General features: G+C 50.2%; 1 protein-coding gene across 1 annotated transcript in view; it reads right to left on the bottom strand.

The window, feature by feature from the left end:
• FAM184B (family with sequence similarity 184 member B) overlaps positions 1-19,571 on the bottom strand; it is a gene marked incomplete at its 5' end in the record, with an annotated part of 65,812 nt that overhangs the window by 17,459 nt on the left and 28,782 nt on the right. The window contains 5 exons of the mRNA XM_079765006.1: positions 5,616-5,723; positions 10,597-10,707; positions 14,881-15,087; positions 16,075-16,214; positions 18,720-18,855. Of these exons, the coding sequence (XP_079621132.1) occupies positions 5,616-5,723; positions 10,597-10,707; positions 14,881-15,087; positions 16,075-16,214; positions 18,720-18,855 (702 nt within the window). The remainder of the gene's footprint in view (positions 1-5,615; positions 5,724-10,596; positions 10,708-14,880; positions 15,088-16,074; positions 16,215-18,719; positions 18,856-19,571) is intronic.

Here is a 19,571-nt window from a genome sequence, read left to right as displayed (position 1 = left end):
TTTGCTTTAGGCCACTGAGTCAGCAGTAGGGAATAAAATGCAAATTCACCCTGTGAATATCAAAGGAGTCCAAACTCAGCCTTCTGGTGGACTTCTCACATTTATATTCATTACTGTTGATCTTGGTTTCCAGCAGGGTGGTGCTCAGAGAGCATGGAGCACCAATGCGGGCCTGAGGGCTGGAAGGTGGGCTGTCATCAGAGACCTCCAGGAAGGTAGTCATTGAGTTTGGACCAGGACTCTGAGGTCACCGTGAGGTCACCGAGGCAGAATATAACCTGGTGTCACACATCACTGTACAACTGTGCAGCAGAAGCCAGAACCAAAGCTAAACGTAGCCGCCAGAACCAGGAAGAGAAGCCTTCTTCCTCCCACACGGTGCCCCCAGCCCTCTCCTGACAAAGCTTACACTGTGCTCTTTGCAAAGGAGAAATGCTTCAGGGTCCAGATCATGATGGCAGGACAGGCGCTGAAGGGTGAGTGGGGGTCTGAGAGGCAGTAAATTGAGAACAGAAGGCAAATCTTCTGGTATTGGATATGTCTGATGACTTTTACTTCCTAGTATTTGATGTCTGATGACTTCTATTTAATTCTCACACCGTGTTGGCACGACCGCCTGCTGCCAGAATCAAGGCCTCGCTGGGTGTGATTTCACACCGTGTTGTTACAAACGTGCTGCTGAGAAGCATGTACACAACCAACACTCAAAGCCAACCTGAGAGATGAAGGCTGTTTGCCATGTCACCAGGGAGGTGGACTCAGGAATCCCGTTTCTATTCATTTGTTTCCAGCCGCCAGGACACAGAGACAGGGGCATTCTTCTCGAAGAAGGAGACGAATTCCCTCTCCCCAAAGTAGTTAGGGACCCCAATGTTCTTCCTCCAGCCAAAGCACACGTTTGAAGGAGTTCCTCATCTAACCTTCTAACCACCAGGACTCAGAGGGGTGTCTCCGTCTATTTGTGCAGCTGTCATGTCAAGTATCAGTTTATGTACATGAGGAAGTGCTAAACATCAGCCACATGCAGGCATGTGAGGGGCAGGAAGGATAAAGATTAATAAAAAACAGTTATTTTAACAAACTTATGGTTCAGTATGGGGGACCAACAGGCCACATAAATGACAAAAACATCCCTCTCCTCTCTCTCTCCTACACATTGTTTACCTGGCATTTTGGACCAAAGCACAGCATTCAAAAGGAGCTGGGTGCTATTTAAGTATTTCGCAACGGCCCTAGTCGGTTTGGCTCAGTGAATAGAGCATTGGCCTGTGGACTGAAGGGTCCCAGGTTCGATTCCAGTCAAGCACATGCCCGGGTTTTGGGCTCAATCCCCAGTAGAGGGCTGTGCAGGAGGCAGCCAATCAATGATGCTCTCATCACTGATGTTTCCATCTCTCTCTCCCTGCCACTCTGAAATCAATAATATATATATTTAAAAAGAAATAAATAAGTAAATGCTTCACAAACAGGCTTGACCATGGAGATGAAGAGTTGGCTAAAAGGCTTTCAAGCCCATCAATCCTTATTTCAAATGTGCACTCCGCTCTGAATTCCAAATGGAACAGTCCGTCTAGCTGCCCCTCTTCTGGTTATTTGCCTGGGACCCTCCCAGTGAGCTCTCCCCCCTGACCTCCCCCAGGGCCAACACTGGGTGTCTCCTGAGTCACCCACCCCTAATCCACACTCTTGGGTCCCCTCCCTCCACCCCCACCCCAGGCATTTTCTCAGGTTCCGCTCAGTGCTGGTAAAGTGACCTGGGTGTAAACTGCACAGAAAAATACAGAGTGCTGCTCCTGCTCCAGCCACCCACTGCAAAAGCCTCCTCCTGCTCCTCCTGAGCAAAGGGCGGGTTATTTTCAACCTGTGTTCACATTGGTCTTCCTCTTCCAGGCAGCTCACCTCTTCCGATTGCTTCTATTTTAAAGGAACACCCACACCCAGGAAATCCCCTGGAAGGGAGCATTCAAAGTCATTCATTCTCAAGGGCAGCTGACCACCTTTCAAAGGTGCATGATGTACATCTTAAAATAGAACACCCAATGCACTGGGGTTTGGCTGAGAGGATTACAGGGGACTGTAATAGATACTATAAAGTCACTTACATTTATAGAATGTTTAATAGTTTTGAGAAGTGCCTTCATGTGCTTGGAATCTCCCCAAGGAATGCATCTCCAGGGCAGCCTACCGTGTTCCCTGCTGGATGGGACCGGACCCCTCAGGCCACACCTGAGAGAGGGTAGCAGTCCCGTGTGGTCTAGGGACACTCAGGGTGTCAGTGGTTAAGGGCTCAGTGATCATTTGTCTGTTGACTCCCAGGACACTGCCGCCCTCGATTCATATGATCCTCCAGGTGTGGTTCAGGGTCTTCCCGTGAGCAGGGGGCGCTTCTCAGGCCTGGGGGAGTTTTGGGGAGCCCTTGGCTCCCTTCCCACTGGCCTCAGGGTTTTCGCCGCGGGACCTTTCACTGTGTCCTCCCCTTCCTTGTCCGTTCCTGGTGAAGTCACATGCTCCCTCCGTGGCCAGGCAGGTGGCAGCAGATGTCACTGAGACTTCTGGATTCCCTGGATAGAACTTCCCTCTCCCACTCCAGCCACACAGCATCTTCCTGTCAGTATTAAGCATCTGTCACACAGGTTATTAAGGACACCCATTCCCCCACTTGACATCGAGCTCTCCAAGGCCCAGGCCCAGGCCCAGGCCCAGGCCTCATTCCCCCGGCATCCAGCCCCTGCCTCGCAGAGTAGCAGCTCACACCCGTGCCCAGGTGAAATGGGGTGAATGATCATTAGAACAAACGACTCCCCTTTTCCTCTGGAGCCGGGGCAAACAGGGGGATCTAGGAAAACATCTACCTCCTTTGCCCCGAGTTCAGTGTGACCAGGCACCAGAGGAGTCCTCCAGAGAAAAGTTTCCCTTCGGAATTACCAAGGCTGGACCGGCTTTCTGGGAACCAGTGAATAAAACGATGACCCCAAGAGAATCAAGGAGATGAGACAGCAGAGACCAGGACAAAAGGCTCAGGGAAGTCGCCGCTGACTCTGGTGGGACCGAGACACACCCAGGCTTGCAGCCTGCCCTGGGCGTGTGCTGAGAGCCGAGTGAGAAGTCTGCTCTCAGTTGGCGTCATTACTTAAATCCTTTTTGACTCACGAAAATGCTGTGGCAGAACAGCTGAGGGCCTCAACACAAACTCCCGAGTCTTGAGGAAGCTTTAATGTCATGGCGCCCGATCCAGCAAGACTGTCACTGGGAAGCTGTCCTTTTACACCCTGTTCTGATGTCCGTTTCCACCCCCAGATCAGCCATGGGTTGTTCAAACCCCACTCAGCCTCCTCCTTTCAGACTGGCCTGCCCTTTGCGATGCCCGGGGTCGGGCTGCTCACACATCATCCGGTGACCCTGGGAACTTCTCTAGGACTCTGCATTTCCAGGGCCCAGGCAAAGCTTCGGCTCACTGGGCTGGCATATCTTTGGCTTGTCACCAATATTTTTTTTTAATATTTTTGTATTGATTTCAGAGAGGAAAGGAGAGGGAGAGAGAGATAGAAACATCAATGATGAGAGAGAATCTCTGACCGGCTGCCTCCTGCACACCCCCTATTGGGGCTCAAGCCCACAACCTGGGCATGTGCCCTGATGGGGAATCAAACTGTGACCTCCTGGTTCATGGATGAACGCTCAACCACTGAACCACACCGGCCGGGCTTGTCACCAATATTTGAAGAAATTATTGGGACCCTCCGATAATGGGATCCTCCGATTGGCCAAGCTCAGAAAGTTTTGTAGCTCAGTGTTGGCAAGGTTGTGGGGCAACAGCACGCCAGAAGGCAGTGTGGCAGGCCTATCGAAGTTAAAAATGCACGCACCCCACCTGGAAGTAACACTTGGTAATACTGAATGTCAGCTCTAACTGACAAAGAAAAGCACCCACGTGCATCGGACCCAGCAAGTGCTACCACTGAAAGAATTAGCACCTGCTGAGCATTTGCAGGTGTAGATGCTGCCTCCAACACGGCAGCAGGTTAATTCACTTAGTCCTCACAGAACCCTCAGAGGCAGGCGGAGCATCCGCCCCATCTCACAGACGAGGCAGCTCAAGCCAGGGGCCTTCAAACCACGTGTCCAAGGCTCCCCCGCCAGTAAGAACACAGGGGCCTGGTTCGGGGGTGAGCTCGCGTAACTACTGCACTGCCCTATACCCCTCCACAGTTCTGTACTGTCTATTACCATCGAAGTATTTATTGTCTATAATAGAGAAAAACTAGGATGGCCTACATAGCCAGCATAAGGGAAGGTTAAATATCTTGTGGTTTTTCTGTTCAAGGGAAGACCAGACAATTGTTGTTGTTTTTTTAAAGAAAACCATAAGGTTGATATTTGACATGGAAGTGTACTGATGTGTTACAACCTTGAAGCTATAACAGTGTAAGTTAGAAAAAGCAGAGTGCAGGAGAGCATACTACCATTTGTGGGGGGAAATGCCCGCATAGGCACGGTATGGCTCTGCCAGTAGAAATCAAAGTAAAGAAGTCATTTTACAAAGCAAAACAAGTAGGCAGGGCACTAGGGGGAGGGGCGTGCTTTTCGCTGTACACCTGCTACACCTGTTGAACTCTGCACTGTGTATGTGGATTACCTGTTTGAAAAGAACAAAACAAAACTGATTTTTTAAAAGCACAAATGACAGCTGCAAAGTGCGTCCTCGTGGCCTAATAGAAAACACAGCACTGGAGGGTTAACTCTATCGCTGAATGTCCACATCTCGTTAACACTGCCTGTTTATGCGGATTCCTTCCCTGTGCCGTCTGCTCAGAGGTGCCAGCCTAGGACTCCACAACCGACTGGGGAAGGAAGGAATGAATAGCGTGATGCGAAGTTGAACCGAGTGGACCTGACATTCATGAGGTTCCCCGCAGCCCTGAGGAGCCCAGCGGTCTGTGCCTCCCTCTGGAAACGGAGCTCCGAGAGGGAGGAGCGGGGAGAGGCGTGGAGCAGGACCTCCCTCGGAGCCCCAGGAGGAACCAGCCCTGCTGATGACGCCTTGATTTCGGGCTTCTGGCCTCTGAAAGTGTGAGACACCACGTTTCTGTCTGTGCTCTAAGCCACCAAGTGTGTGATGGTTCACGATGACAAACCAGGAAGGGTATACAGCCACCGGAGCCGAACAGAGACACCAACAGGCACCAGTTTCAGCCCTGGAGCAGCATCCCTAAAAGGGCAGCGAGTGAGCAGGCTAGCCTGGAGCAGCTGATGACAGGGAGGCGGAGGGAGGCGGCCTGGGCTGGGCATGTTCTGACTCTTAGGCTTCGTGCTGAGCAGAACCAAAGGCCCTCTGGGTCCAGGGCCCCTTTTTCCACCGCCGCCGGCAGGCTGCTCTCAGCAGGAGAGAAGACTCATCTGACAAGCCTGCTCTTTTCCAGAGAATTGCTTAGGACTCTATTTTGTTCATGGCTTTCGCAGAGGGACTTTGTAGTGATTTATGTTTTCCCAGGCGTTTTGGCAGCTCTGAGGGGGACAGTAAAAAAGCCCATTAACGCCAGCGTGTGCCACCGGGGACGCTGCAGTGCCGACACAGAGAGACACCCTTAATTAAAGCGGAAGGAGCCGGGGCTCACCTGGGTCTCCAAGTCGCCGCGCGGCGGGTAGTCCGGCTCCGGGGGCCCGTCCTCGCCTCTCCGGGGACATCCCTTATTCTGTTGGATGAATTCTTCCAGCCTTAAGACCTAAAAGAGAGGAACAGAAATGCTTGGCATTGACACGTGTCTCCTGGACGTGGCCGTTAATCTGGGAGTTTCTTCTCCTGGCCCCTTGGTTCTGGGGACAGTGCCCCATTACACAAACGCAAACATGCTTCCAGAAAGGCCATTTCTTTTTTTTAAAATACTTTTATTGATTTCAGGATGGAAGGGAGAGGGAGAGATTGAGCCCGAAACCCGGGCATGTGCTCTGACTGGGAATCGAACCAGGACCTCGTGGTTCCTGGGTGGAGGCTCAACCACTGAGGCACACCGGCTGGGCCAGAAAGGCCATTCCTAGCCAGCTGGCTGTGTAGTGGTCCCAGAAGAAGCCGAGCCTGCAGGTTTGCAGGGGTCCACACCTCCCTCACATTACTTACACACGCCTGGCTATCCTGGGGCTGCTTTTCACTGGCTTCCACACCATTTCACACGATTTCTTTTCTTTTTTTAAAGTTAATTGGTAAAGAAAAGAAACACTATGTAATAATTACACAGATAAATTGAGAGAAGAGTAGCTGGGAGGTGCTATTACATTGTAAAGCCTTAATTATGATAATTATTATCCACCAACTAATTGTCAAGTGTCAGTTTAGCAGGCTGGCGTCCCTGCCTCAGACTCTGAGAAGAACGAGGCCAATAACCATCAAGGAAACTCAGACACGGCTAACAGGTCTTTGTAGAAAACCGAAGACTCCGCGGGCTCCGTGCTAGGTATGTGGAGGGGAGAGGAAGGGAGTGAGTGAGAGCAAAATGGTAAAAAAAATATCATCCCTGCTGTCAAGCTGTCATCTTACAGCAAAGGCAGATACATGTTTCTAATCACAGCACATGTACAAAATAATAATAGTACCATTAATGGTGTGTTGGCTCTGTGCCAGGTCAGGACCTAAGCACTTTACAGTATCAGCTCTTCTAATCTTCACAACTACTATAAGGTAGGTACTACTGGGTACTGTTCCCAAGAACTTACAACAATACACTCTGTCCGGGGGAGTCCAGGGCAGCCTTGGGGGCAGTGAAGGATGAATAGGAGTCCGTTAGTGGCAAGGGTGAGAAAAGGCATTCCGAGCAGCAAAGATCGCAGGTGTAGGGGTGGAGGGTGGGTAGGATGTGTGTGAGGACTGAAGGAAGGTTCCATGTCAGAAGGCCTCGTACAGCCCTGGCCGGTTTGGCTCAGTGGATAGAGCTTCGGCCTGCGGACTGAAAGGTCCCAGGTTCAATTCTGGTCAGGGACATGTACCTTGGTTGCAGGCACATCCCCAGTGGGAGATGTGCAGGAGGCAGCTGATCGATGTTTCTCTTTCATTGATGTTTCTGACTCTCTATCCCTCTCCCTTCCTCTCTGTAAAAAAATCAATAAAATATATTAAAAAAAAAAAAAAAAAGAAGGCCTTGTATGAAGTAGACAGGAGGGGGAAGAGTCCTAGAGGACAGTGATGGTAAGTCTGAACTGTGAAAAACATGGGAATTAAAGATTTTAGGGGCCTGGCTGGTATGGCTCAGTGATTGAGAGTCAACCCATGAATCAGGAGGTCGTGGTTCAATTCCCCTTTGGGGGCTCAATCCCCAGCGGGGTAATGCAGGAGGCAGTCAATCAGTGTTTCTCTCTCAACGTTGATGTTTCTATCTCTCTCTCCCTCTTCCTCCCTCTCTCTGAAATAAATAAAAACATAGCCTACTAATATGCAAATTGACTGAACAGTGGAACAACCAGTTGCTATAATGCGCACTGACCACCAGGGGGCAGACACTCAATGTAGGAGCTGCCCCCTGGTGGTCAGTGCACTCAGCCAGAAGCTGGGCTCACGGTTGGCAAGCGCAGCAGCAGTGGCGGGAGGCTCTCCCGCCTCCACGGCAGTGCTAAGGACCCTTTAGTGGATGTCAGCCTGACGGCTTAGGCCCACTCCCCCAGGGGCTCCTGGACATCCCCAGAGGGCTCCTGGATTACTAGAGGGTGCAGGCCAAGCTGAGGGACCCCTCACCCCAGAGCACGAATTTCGTGCACCGGGCCTCTAGTTTTTAACAAAGATTTTAGGGAAAGAGGAGTAGACCTTGAGCAGACTAGGGTTTTGGAGCACTATTCTGGAATCGGCTGACCTGGGAGAATGGGGAGGCGGGCCTACAGGGCAGGCTCTCAGGAGACTCTGGAGACCATCCCAGAAGAACTGCAAGGCCATCAGAATGTCTTCTCGGCTTTACATGATGAATATTTGGGGAAGGGATATTTAAAGACTATGAAACCACTTACACTGCATCTTGCTAAGGCTTATGAAATATTTAAGTGAGCTCTGTGAGATTTGTGTACAAGCAGGTAAAGAGAAAGGAGCCTGGGTGAGCCATTCTGAGGGTCTTGACCAAGGCATTGGTGTAGAGAGGGGAGAGGACCTAGGGGCTTTCGTGGAAGGACCCATAGGACTTGATAACCTGATTGGATATGATGGTGGGGCAGGGTGGGGACTCAGGCTGAGGACAGCAGAGCAGGAGAGTGGATGCGGTCAAGGGTGACCCTTCCATTGCTGGCTTTGGTAGGCGGGTGGATAATGACACCATTACGGTGGCAGAAGAAATGGAGGCTGAAGATCAGCCTGAGGCACTCTGTCCACGGTCAATCTCCAGGCCATGCCCAGCTGTCTGTAAACACTCATGTTCTGAATGATGCTCGGTCATCACAGAGGCCACATGCTACACTAGAGGAAGGGTTAGCATAGTGGTTAACAGTGGGGTCTTCAGAGCCCCATCACCTGGGATGAATCCCAGATCCACTACTTGTTACCTGTGTGACTTTGAGGAAGTGATTTACCTTCTCTGTTCCTCAGTTTTCTCATTTGTAAACCAGAGATACTAATAGTACAATGGTTGTAAGGTTTACAGTTAGCAGTGTAAACTGCTTAGACAGTATCTTAACTGAGTAGGTGTTTAACACAGGTTCACCATTGTTATTTTAAACAGAGAGGTTCTTAGGGGACCATTAGGTGATGGTCCAGGTGTCCAAGTCAGAAGCAGAACGGGGCTGGTCCCACACACATATGTGAAACCCTCCCGAGCTCTGCAGGGCGGGGTGGTCCAGATCCCATATGAAGATGGCAGTATAGGTCAACAGGGAGGAGGGAGGAGAGGAAGAAAGGGAGTGAGTGAGGAAGAGAGAAAAGGAGGAGAAAGGAAGAGAGAGAGATGGGCCTCTTTGCTGGACAGCCCACCTTGGGCTGAGATGGAACAGAAATCTCTATAGCAGAGACTTCCACCAAGACCTCACCTCTAGAGCCCCTGACATACCAAGTCATGGCATGCTCATCTTTTTAAAAATATGCCAATTTGTGAGATAGAAAAACGGTTAGAGCCCGGCTGGTGTGGCTCAGTTGGTTACTGGTTCAATTCCTGGTCAGGGCACGTGCCCAGGTTATGGACTCGATCCCCAGTAGGGGGCAGTTGATTGATGTTTCTCTCTTATCCATGTCTGTCTGTCTGTCTCTGTCTCTGTCTCTGTCTCTCTCTCTCTCTCTCTCTCTCTCTCTCTCTCTCCCTCTCCCTCCTTCTCTCTCTAAAAAAAAATCAATAAAACATAGTTTTTAAAAAAGAAAAAGGTCAGAGAAGAACAAAGTGTGTGCTCCTCACTCGGCTGTAGGAACAACACCTCACAAACACAGAGGCAGCTCCCGTGTTTCTCCTGCCCATCAGCCTTGCTCCCTTCTAGAACTAACCACTGCTCAAGTCTGGTTGCGTCCTTCTCATGTGTGTCTCTGAACTGAACTCCATCACATGTATCCTGAACATCATTATGGTTTTGGACATGGCTCTGGATTCTTCAAAGCTCCCCCAGGAGGCTGTGATGCCCGGCCTGGGCTGAGGAACCAATTTCACGGGCTCCTGTGGGGTGGTGGGCGCAGGGCTCCCCTGGAGGGTGTGAGGGAGGGCAGCGGAAGGAAGGAACCCTCTTCACAGTTTGGTTTTTGTCTAATCAGGCTCAGGGGTGACCTCTGTTTCCAGCCCCTTCTCCTTAGTAACATGGCAACAGCTCTTTGAAACTTGGGCCTTGGTCTCTGGGTGGTCTGGACAGAGGGGTGGGCCCATGAAGCAAACTGTTGTTCATCTGGTCTACATCCAATGCCTGCCCCTTTCTCCCTCGCCTGCCTCCACCATGGAGGCCTGACAGCTGAATCCATGCTTTCCCAGGCTGGCCACGTGGCACAGGTGTTACCCACGGAGGCAGGAGTCCGCTGGGTGCTGCGATCGCTCTCTGCTGCCGCCTGCTGAAGCGAGCAGGCCTGGTCACCACTGCTCCCCCCGCTTCCTGGTTTAAATTTGGACCCGACAACCGGTGTGGCAACAGACACCAGGAATCTGAGCCGACTTCTCCATTCGAGGCAGCAGGCTCAGTGCCCGGGGCCCACGATATTTTTAGGGGCCATGAAAATATTTCAATTTCTTTCATAATCACAAGAAAAAAAATACAGCCTGGCTATATTCATCTTTATAGGGATGCTGTCATAAAAATAATTTTTAATTTTTGATAAAGGAAAGGAGCCACGACAGCAAGCGTGTCTAATGCCCACAGAAGTGATAACGAAGCCGGGGTGAAGGAGCGATCAGAACCGCAGATGGACCAGCTTGGTATCATTTAGCCACATAACCAACACCAGCAGCCTCCTGCCTCCTTCTCTCACGTGAGACAGTAAGTGCCTCTTTGATAAGCCTCCATAAATCAGGCTCTCTGCTAGTTGCGGCTAAATTTATTGTTGTGCTGAAGTCCTTTTGTTTCTTCCGAGAATGCTGAATGTGATAAAGTCGGGGCAGTTCCCTGAGATTCCTAGCATCTCAGTTAACCAGCAACTCCCACACCCTGCATTGATTTGAGACTTACCTGGAGCAGAGAATTCTGGAGCTTCACATTTAGGGCCGCTTTCTCTTCTTCTAGCTGCTTTATTTCATTTTCTGATTTCTTCTTCACTTCTTCCAACTGTTCTTCTACTTCCTAAATGGTGATGAGGAGAGTTAGCCACACAAGGCACAAAAACATGGACTGGAGAACCATCACTCTGCTACACCCACAAGCCACGCCCACCAGCCACGCCCACCAGCCACGCCCACCAGCCAATCAGAGCGAGTATGCAAATAAACCCAACCAAGATGGCTACAGCCACAGAGAGCAGGAGGGAGGCTTGGGTTTCCCAGGCAATGGAGGAAGCCAAGCTTTCTGCCTGCCCTTGCCAGCCTAAGCCTCCACTCAAGGCTACAAAGTTTCAATTATAGAAGGTAAACAAATCCAAACAGAAATGGCGGCAGCCACGGAGCTGGAAAGAGCGGGAAGCTAGGGTTGCCCCTGGCAATGGAAGAAGCAAAACTTTCTGCACACCCTGGCCGGCCCAGGCCTCTGCTTAAGGCTACAAAGTTTCAATTGTAGAAGGTAAATAAATTCCAGATACCAGGGCCTCTGCTTGGGTCGCCGGGGGGCGTGGCTGGCCTGCAAACCACCACAGGCCCCTCGCTCAGGCCACCCCATGCCCCAAGGGAACCCCCACCCTGATCCGGGACACCCTTCAGGGCAAACCAGCTGCCCCCCACCCGTGCACCAGGCCTCTATCCTAACTAATAAAAGAGTAATATGCAGATTGACCATCACTCCAACACAAATTATGGCTGCCCCCATGTGGTCAAAGATCCTGCCCCCATGTGGACACAAGATGGACACCACAAGATGGCCAGCAGGGGAGGGCAGTTGGGAGGCACCAGGCCTGCAAGGGAGGACAGTTGGAGGCAATCAACCCTGCAGGGGAGGGCAGTTAGGGGTGACCAGGCCAGCAGAGGAGGGAAATTGGGGGCAAACAGGCTGGCAGGGGAGTAGTTAGACATCAATCAGGCTGGCATGGGAGTGGTTAGGGGGTGATCATGCTGGCAGGCAGAAGCGGTTAGGGGCAATCAGGAAGGCAGGCAGGCGAGCAGTTGGGAGCCAGCAGTCCTGGATTGTGAGAGGGATGTCCGACTGAATCGGGTCTAAACGGGCAGTTGGACATCCCTCGAGGGGTCCCAGATTGGAGAGGGTGCAGGCTGGGCTGAGGGAAACCCCCCACCCCCGTGCACGAATTTCGTGCACTGGGCCTCTAGTGAGAGTCATAAAATACTGAAAGGAAGAACAGCAAGATGGTAGACAATGATAATTACATTAAATGTAAATGGTCTAAATGACCTCCAAAAGTCCGAGGCCAAAATGAATTAAAGAGTAAGACCCAGCTATACCATCAAAGCTCTTTGAATACAAAGACATAGGTAGATGAAAAGTAAAGAAAAGGATTGAAACAGACCACGAAACACTGACTATAAAAACAATAGAATGACTATATTTGTATCAAAGTAGACTTCAGGACAGCAGTATTTCACAAGTGATTAAAGGGCCAATTCATTCAAAAGACGTAATAATCTTTATCTAATAAATAAGTCTGAATTTGTATAAAGCAAAAGCTAAGGAGAACTATAAAATGTGACAGTTTAAATGTGATATTTCAGTACTCCTTTCTCAGTAATCAACAGAACAAGTAGAGAAAAATTAATGGGGAAATAAAATACTTGAGCAAGACTATCAACCAACACAACCTAATCAGCACTTATAGAACACCCATCAGCAGCAGATCCATATTCTTTTCAAGTGCACAAGAACCATCCGTCAAGACAGACCATGTTTGAGCCATAAACAAGATGAATAATTGAAAAGGTATGAAATTATAGAATCCATTCTTTGACCACAAGGGAAATGAATTAGAAATCAACAGGAAAGATCCCAATATTAAGCAACATATTTCTAAACAACCAAGAGTATTTTTGGAGTTGATAGAAATAAAAAGTATCACACTACATGACTTCAAATTAGAAAAAAAAATTTCCAGCAATAAAACAATTTGTTTTAAATCATGTCCCATTCTGAGTAGTGGGATGAAATCCCACACCATCTCACTCTGTTCTGCTGGGATGGAACTCACCCCTTGGTCTAGCGTCTCCACACTGTACAAGCTCCCCGCCCACCAGTCACTTAGCAGCTGTCTGGGTCATTAGATCCACTGCCATGGTGTCACAGTGCTTGTGTTCTGAGTCCCCTTTATTGTACCTAATAATGACCCCAGAGCTATCCACATAACTTTTATTACAATACTAGAGGCCCATTGCACGAAGATTCATGCAATAGGCCTTCCTTCCCCTGGCTGCAGGCACTGGTTTTCCTCCGGCACCTGGGACCCAGGCCTTTGCTCTGGCCACCACCTTCCGTCTTCGCTCCAGCCAGAGCGCCGCTCCTATAGCTCCCTCCACCCCCCGCATGGCCCCTCATAGCAGGTGTCCTGCCCCACCTGGCCGCTCCGCGCCTGCATGTGTGCTGCCCAGAGGCCCAGAGCGGCTGGGGGGCGGGCCACTGCCAGCTTTGTTGAGTTAATTTGCATACTCACTCCTGATTGGCTGGTGGATGTCATGAAGTGATGGTCAATTTGCATGTTTCTCTTTTATTAGTGTAGATATTGTTGACTTGTTCTGTTTTATTATTAGTTATTGTTGTTAATCTCTATCAGGTCTAATTTATACATTAAATTTTATCTTTGGTATGTGTGCATAGGAAGAAACATAGTGTATATAGGGTCTCAGGCATCCACTGGGGGCCTTGGGATGTGTCCCTCATGGATTAGGGTGATGACTGTAATTAAAGCTCCACCTATGTTCACAATAATACTTATCGTCTTCTAAAACATTCATGTAGGTTATTTGCTTTCCCAGCAAATGGGAGAAATGAGGCTTTGTGTTCCTCCTTAGCAGAAAGCCTCCCCTTTGCTGGGAGGTCGGAACAGTACCCAGAGGCTGAGAATCTCGCACACTGCCAGACCTCCATGAAGTGCCTGCACCCACGCAGTGCTTATGCAGCCCCAGGCACGAGCATATGCTTTGTTTTTTTCACATGGATTACCTCATTTAATCCTCATACTCTATGGGGTGCTATTTTCATCATGTTTTATACACGAGGAAGCTGAGGCTGGCAGAATTTCTCTCTGAGGGGGCCCAGGTTAAATAACGGCTCTGGCCACAGAGCTAGAGGGTGGCAGGGTTGGGATGTCAGCCAGGCCTGAGTGTTTGCTTCATGTTATTTCTCTCTGTTTTTGCTGAGTAGAGTTGAATTTGCCTGTTAAACGCTCAGATGACACAATTCTAGCCCATGTCAATGGCTCCAGGCCCATGGTCTTAGGGTGTGATAGGGAGGACTTACAATCTGCAGATAGAGCACCTGTATTAGTCTGAAAAGTAATCATATTATTTTAAATCTTAGAACACATATACATATGTAAATAGGGGGTTAAGTTTTTCTTAAAATTTCCTCTTCATGTTTTTTAAAAAATATTTTTTTTATTCAATTCAGAAAGGAAGGGAGAGGGAGAGAAACATCAATGATGAGAAAGATTCATTGATTGGCTGCCTCCCGCATACCCACCACTGGAGATCGAGCCTGCAACCTGGGCATGTGCCCTGACCAGGAATTGAACCAGTGACCTCTTGGTTTTTGGGCTGATGCTCAACCGCTGAGCCACACTCGGCTGGGCTTAAAGTTTCCTTTTCAAGGCCTGTGTGAAGCGATTGACTCAGCTGTGAATTCAGCAAGCAGAGCCCATAACCATGGTCAGGCCGTCGACCCACCAGGAGTCAAAACATATCATCTTATCAACATCATCTCATCGGCATCATCTCATCGCCTGATGACTAATTACAATAGCGGACGTGTGCGGACCCCCAGGCCTGCACGTAGCTGCACTCCTCACCCCAGCCCCTTCCCCTTTATAACCCTGTCCCCTGAATCTAGCTGGAAGGCAGGGTTTGATGCTTGTAAACGCCCTGTCTTCTTGGTTGGTTGGCCTTCTCAATAAACGCCTAATATGATTCAACCCTGCCTTCGTTATTGGACACAGCGACAGGCAGCCCGAGCCCAACCGGGGGTTTCCCGGTAACAGGTGTCGTCCCCATGCCCTCCAAAAGACCCTGAACCTCCTTGGGATGGAGACCTAGCTCAGATCTGCACACGGCAGGAGCTCAGTCAATGTCTGAGGAAGGAAAGGGGAAATAAAAGAGGAAAGAGGGGGGGAAAGAAGAGCACACGGAAGAGCATCCGTGAGAGCGACCTCACCATCCGCAGCCGCTTCCTGTCGGCCTCCGCGGCCGAGCGCACCGACTTGATTTCCGCCTTGTGCGTCTTCACCAGGTCCTCCAGGCGCCGCACCAGCTGCTCCTTCAGATGCTGCTTCTCCTCCTCCGCCTGCTGTTTGAGTTTACGAAGGTCCTGTTCGTACTGTTGCTTCAGGTATTCCGTCTCCACACCCGCCTCTTTCTCGGTCTATAAAAAGAGGGCCCTGTAAACCTGCGAAGCGGGGTGACGAGCAGGGGACCGCCGTTTCTTTTTTGTGCAACTTTTACAATGTTGATGTACTGGTTTTACAGCCTGTTTCACAAGGTGCAATAAAGTTTATAAGACTGTATATTTGATATTTGTAAGAGACTTGACTTTATGCACCATCGGGAAAGGGCTCTTTGGAATAATAGTGTGTCTACTGTCACAGGATCAGATAGTCAGGCCCACACTATAGAGCAGGGGTGGGGACCATCCGGCCCAAGGGCGGTATGAGGCCCGCGAAACCATTGGGTCTGGCCCTGCCAAGGCATTAGGGGTGAGTTAATTAAATGTTTGACCAAATATAGCAGGCTGGTTTTTAAGCTGATAATTTTGTATGGCCCACGAATGATGTTATAAATATCCCAATGGCCCTTGGCAGGAAAAAGGTTCCCCACCCCTGCTTACAGGTTCCTAAGTCAGTGGTCGGCAAACTCATTAGTCAGCAGAGCCAAATATCAACAGTACAACGACTGAAATTTCTTTTGAGAGCCAAATTTTTTCAACTTAAACTTCCTCTAACGCCACTTCTTCAAAATAGACTCGCCCAGGCCATGGTATTTTGTGGAAGAGCCTCACTCAAGGGGCCAAAGAGCCGCATGTGGCTCGCGAGCCGCAGTTTGCCGACCACTGTCCTAAAGAATGCTTTCTTTGTTTGAACGAGGAACATACAGAGGGGGCACTAAGCAAGTTTCCAGTTTCCCAGGAGTCCATGATAAGGAGTTTGGAAAATTCTGCTACATTCTCAGTCTCCTAGTTTCAAACGCCATGAAGTCGGTGGGAAGTTAGCTGGAATCCAGACCCACATGTCCACCCCTGGAGCCATGGCGCCTGCTGCTTCCAGGTGGATCGTCGTAGCTGGGGACTGAGGTCTACCTGAAGTTCATTCTAGCAAAGCCCCATGTCCCCACCCCGGGGCCGGGTCACACACACCTGCGTATCTGTGCCTCCTTTCGTACACGGACACTCCTTGGGAAGGTTCTGATCCTGCTGAGGATGGGGACTGCGGGCTTCCACGTCGTTGGCTTTCCCTAAGACTTCATTCTCCGAAATGCGCTCTGTCTTCATGTCATCTACGAGCAAAAGGTTCAACATCGTTTGGAATGCCCTTGGCCTTGACCGCAGTCTGAGGCCTTCCGCCATTGAGTGCCCATGCTGCTATTCAACAGTTTTGCCCACCACTCCCTATATAATCCCTGCTCGGTGGCCTCCTGACCCTCAAGCATGGTCAAGGTGGTGACTGCCATCTTTGCTCAAGCAGCACCCTGAGTTCAAACAGTTGTCCTGCTCTCCATTCTTAAACTACTCATCTTTAATTTTTGTGATTGTTTTCCGTAAGTTACAAAAATTGAACATGTTCCTGAGTATATGTACATTCAAAGGTTTTAAGCTAAAAGGAATTTAAAGGATAAGACTAAAAATAAATATAACTAAAATTGCTCATTTTCTCCCCCTATTCCCCTAGGTACTCATTCCCTACTTTAGAGACCACCGCACTCTAAACCCTCCACACCCTCAGGTTCCCACTGAGACCTCTCCTCCTCTGCACCTTTCCAGGCCTCCGGGATTTCTCCTTTCCCTGACACTGCATCCTCCTCGGCCTGGGCCATGCCCCTGAAACCAAAGCTGTGGGCTGGAATGTAACTGTCCTCGATGCCCGCTGCAGGCAGAGCCCCTGCTATGTGCCTTCGTTGTCTCTCCCAGTCAAGCTGGTCACACTGCAGGTATTAGAGAACTTTCTGATGAGGGGGCCCAGTGGGAGGCACGTAGGAATCAGATATTCTTAGACACAAGCACCAGCTCTATCACCAGCCAGTCTGGCTGGCCTTGACCTAGACATGTTCCCTTGCTCAGACTCAGTTCCTCAGCTGTGATGCTGACACCACCCAGCTCACAGAATTATGGGGAAGACTCAATAAGGTCACGGTGTGAGATAATGTTAAACGTGTAGTGTGTGTGGTGGTTACCAGAAGAGAAAGGGGGTTGGGGGAGGATGAAGAGGAGAAAGGAAGATGAAGAGGGAAAAGGGGGCCAAATATATGGTGACAGAAGGAAACTAGACTTCAGGTGTTGAGCACACAATAAAGCAGGGGTCCTCAAACTTTTTAAACAGGGGGCCAGTTCACTATCCCTCAGACGGTTGGAGGGCTGGACTATAGTTTAAAAAAAAAACTATGAACAAATTCCTATGCACACTGCTAAGTCAGCTGCTAAGCAGGACAGGCAGCAGCGGCAAAAACACCCGGCGGGCCGGATAAATGTCCTCGGTGGGCCGCATGTGGCCCGCGGGCTGTAGTTTGAGGACCCCTACAATAGAGTATACATATGCATTAATGAAGTTGTACAACTGAAATTTATATAATGTTATTAACCAACTAGAGGCCCAGTGCATGAAAATTCATGCACTGGAGCGGGTGTCCCTCAGCCTGGCCTTCCCCCTCTCACAGTCTGGGAGCCCTCAGGGGCAGGAGGCGACCCAGTGATCAGGAGAAGGCGACACCCCATCACACCTCTGCTGCTGCCACTGCTGGCAGCACAAGCCTCAGCCGGCCCTGGTTACCTGAGCCTTGGGCGACCCTGAGTGGCTGGGCAGCCGCCATCCAAGGCTTGTCTGCGCCTCGGGCTGGCCCTGGCCGACTGGGGCGCTGAGAGAACTGGGGGACTCCGGAGGCAGGCACGCGGAGTGGCTGGGCCCGCCTGGGGGTGGGCCTGGCCTTGCCGCGCACCTGCCACCCTGGGGGGGCTGTGGAGACTGGGCACTGTCATCTTGTGGCTGTGAGCACCGCCATCTTTGAGGGTGTGGCAATCAATTAGCATATTCCCTCCTTATTGGCTGTGGGCACCGCCATCTTTGAGAGCGGGGCAGTCAATTAGCATATTCCCTCTATATTGGCTATGGGTACTGCCATCTTTGAGGGCAGGGCAGTCAATTAGCATATTTCCTCCTTATTGGCTGTGGGCGCCACCATCTTTGCGATGGCGCGAGAGTCAATTAGCATATCCCCTTTTTATTAGGTAGGAGGATATCACCTCAACAAATTAAGATATTAAAAAGTACATAGTGTTGTCTAAGTGTGGGGGCAAAGCCAGTGCTGAGAGGTGTGGGCCTGGTGGTGGGCTGGTGGGGCAATATTTGGGAGCAAGGGGTCCTTTTGTTTTGTTATTTTTGTTTTTTTAAAATGTATTTTATTGACTTTTTACGGAGAGGAAGGGAGAGGGACAGAGAGCCAGAAACATCGATGAGAGAGAAACATCGACCAGCTGCCTCCTGCACACCCCCTATTGGGGATGTGCCCGCAACCAGGGTACATGCCCTTGACTGGAATCGAACCCGGGACCCTTCAGTCCACAGGCCATCGCTGTAGCCACTGAGCGAAACCAGTTAGGGCCAAGGGGTCCTTTTGATTCACACCTTTTAGAGGTCTGGCCTGCAGCAGCGCAAGGTGCTGGCTCACCTGTGTTTTCCCTGGACCGGACTGGCCCACCAGGTGGGGCAGATCAAACAGCCCTGCCCCTCCACTCTGCTCCCAACCAGGCGGCTAACCTTCCCCCTGCAAGTAATCGTTGTAGGGCCTCACCTGTTTTCTGTGCCACGTGGCACTCCTGCAGTATTAGTCTGTCTTTGGCCACGGCCAGCTTCTCCCCAAGTTTCTTTGCAGTGCTTTTCAACTCAGAGTTCTCCTGTCGAGCCTCCTTGAGCTGCACATCCAGGTCCTAAACAGACAGAAGGTCTCATGTCTCTGGTTACAGTTCTGGGTAGAGACACCCTCTGCACACAGAACCCACATCAGGTCTGAATGGTGGGGAAGCCCTTAGTCTCTGGAATTCAGTGGCCCAGGGCTCATTAAATCCCTACTCATCCTCTGATTGGCTGTGTGACCTTGGGCAAGTTACTTAACCTTTCTGTAGTGAGGATCAAAAGAGATGAAGTGTCTGGGACAGAAAAAATGCTCGGGGAGTATTAGGAATATCAGCCATTGCTACTTGTAGGGATAGGGGCCTGTAAGTCTGTGGGGCTCCCATAACTGATTTAGTGGTCTGGCTCCCTACAAATACAAAGCCCCAAGGATTTTAGGATAGGCAAGTTGTTCTGGAATGAGCAGGGTCTTTAGAATTAGGCTGACCTGAGTTCAAAAACATATTAGCCGTGTGCCCAGCTAGGCCAGCCCTTAAGATTCTCAATTTCAGTCTTATCATCTGTACACTGGAAGTCTAAGCTCTCTGAAGTCAGGGGCCAACATGAGCTCACCACGTGTCTCCTGCCCATAGCCCTGGCCTGGCACATAGTAGGTGTTCAATAAATACTTGCTAAATACATGTGGTTGGACTCAGTGGAGATAATAAAGCTCATTTCAGTATTAGTCGAGTGCTTCTCACAGTGCCTGACACATAGTAGGTGTGCAAAACTAGGGGCCACGTTTGTGATCCCC

This window comes from Cnephaeus nilssonii (genome assembly GCF_951640355.1).
Source record: "Cnephaeus nilssonii genome assembly, chromosome: 1".
NCBI lineage: Eukaryota > Metazoa > Chordata > Mammalia > Chiroptera > Vespertilionidae > Cnephaeus > Cnephaeus nilssonii.
The sequence above is the reverse complement of the archived record's forward strand: the minus strand, read 5'-3'. Positions and strand labels throughout refer to the sequence as shown.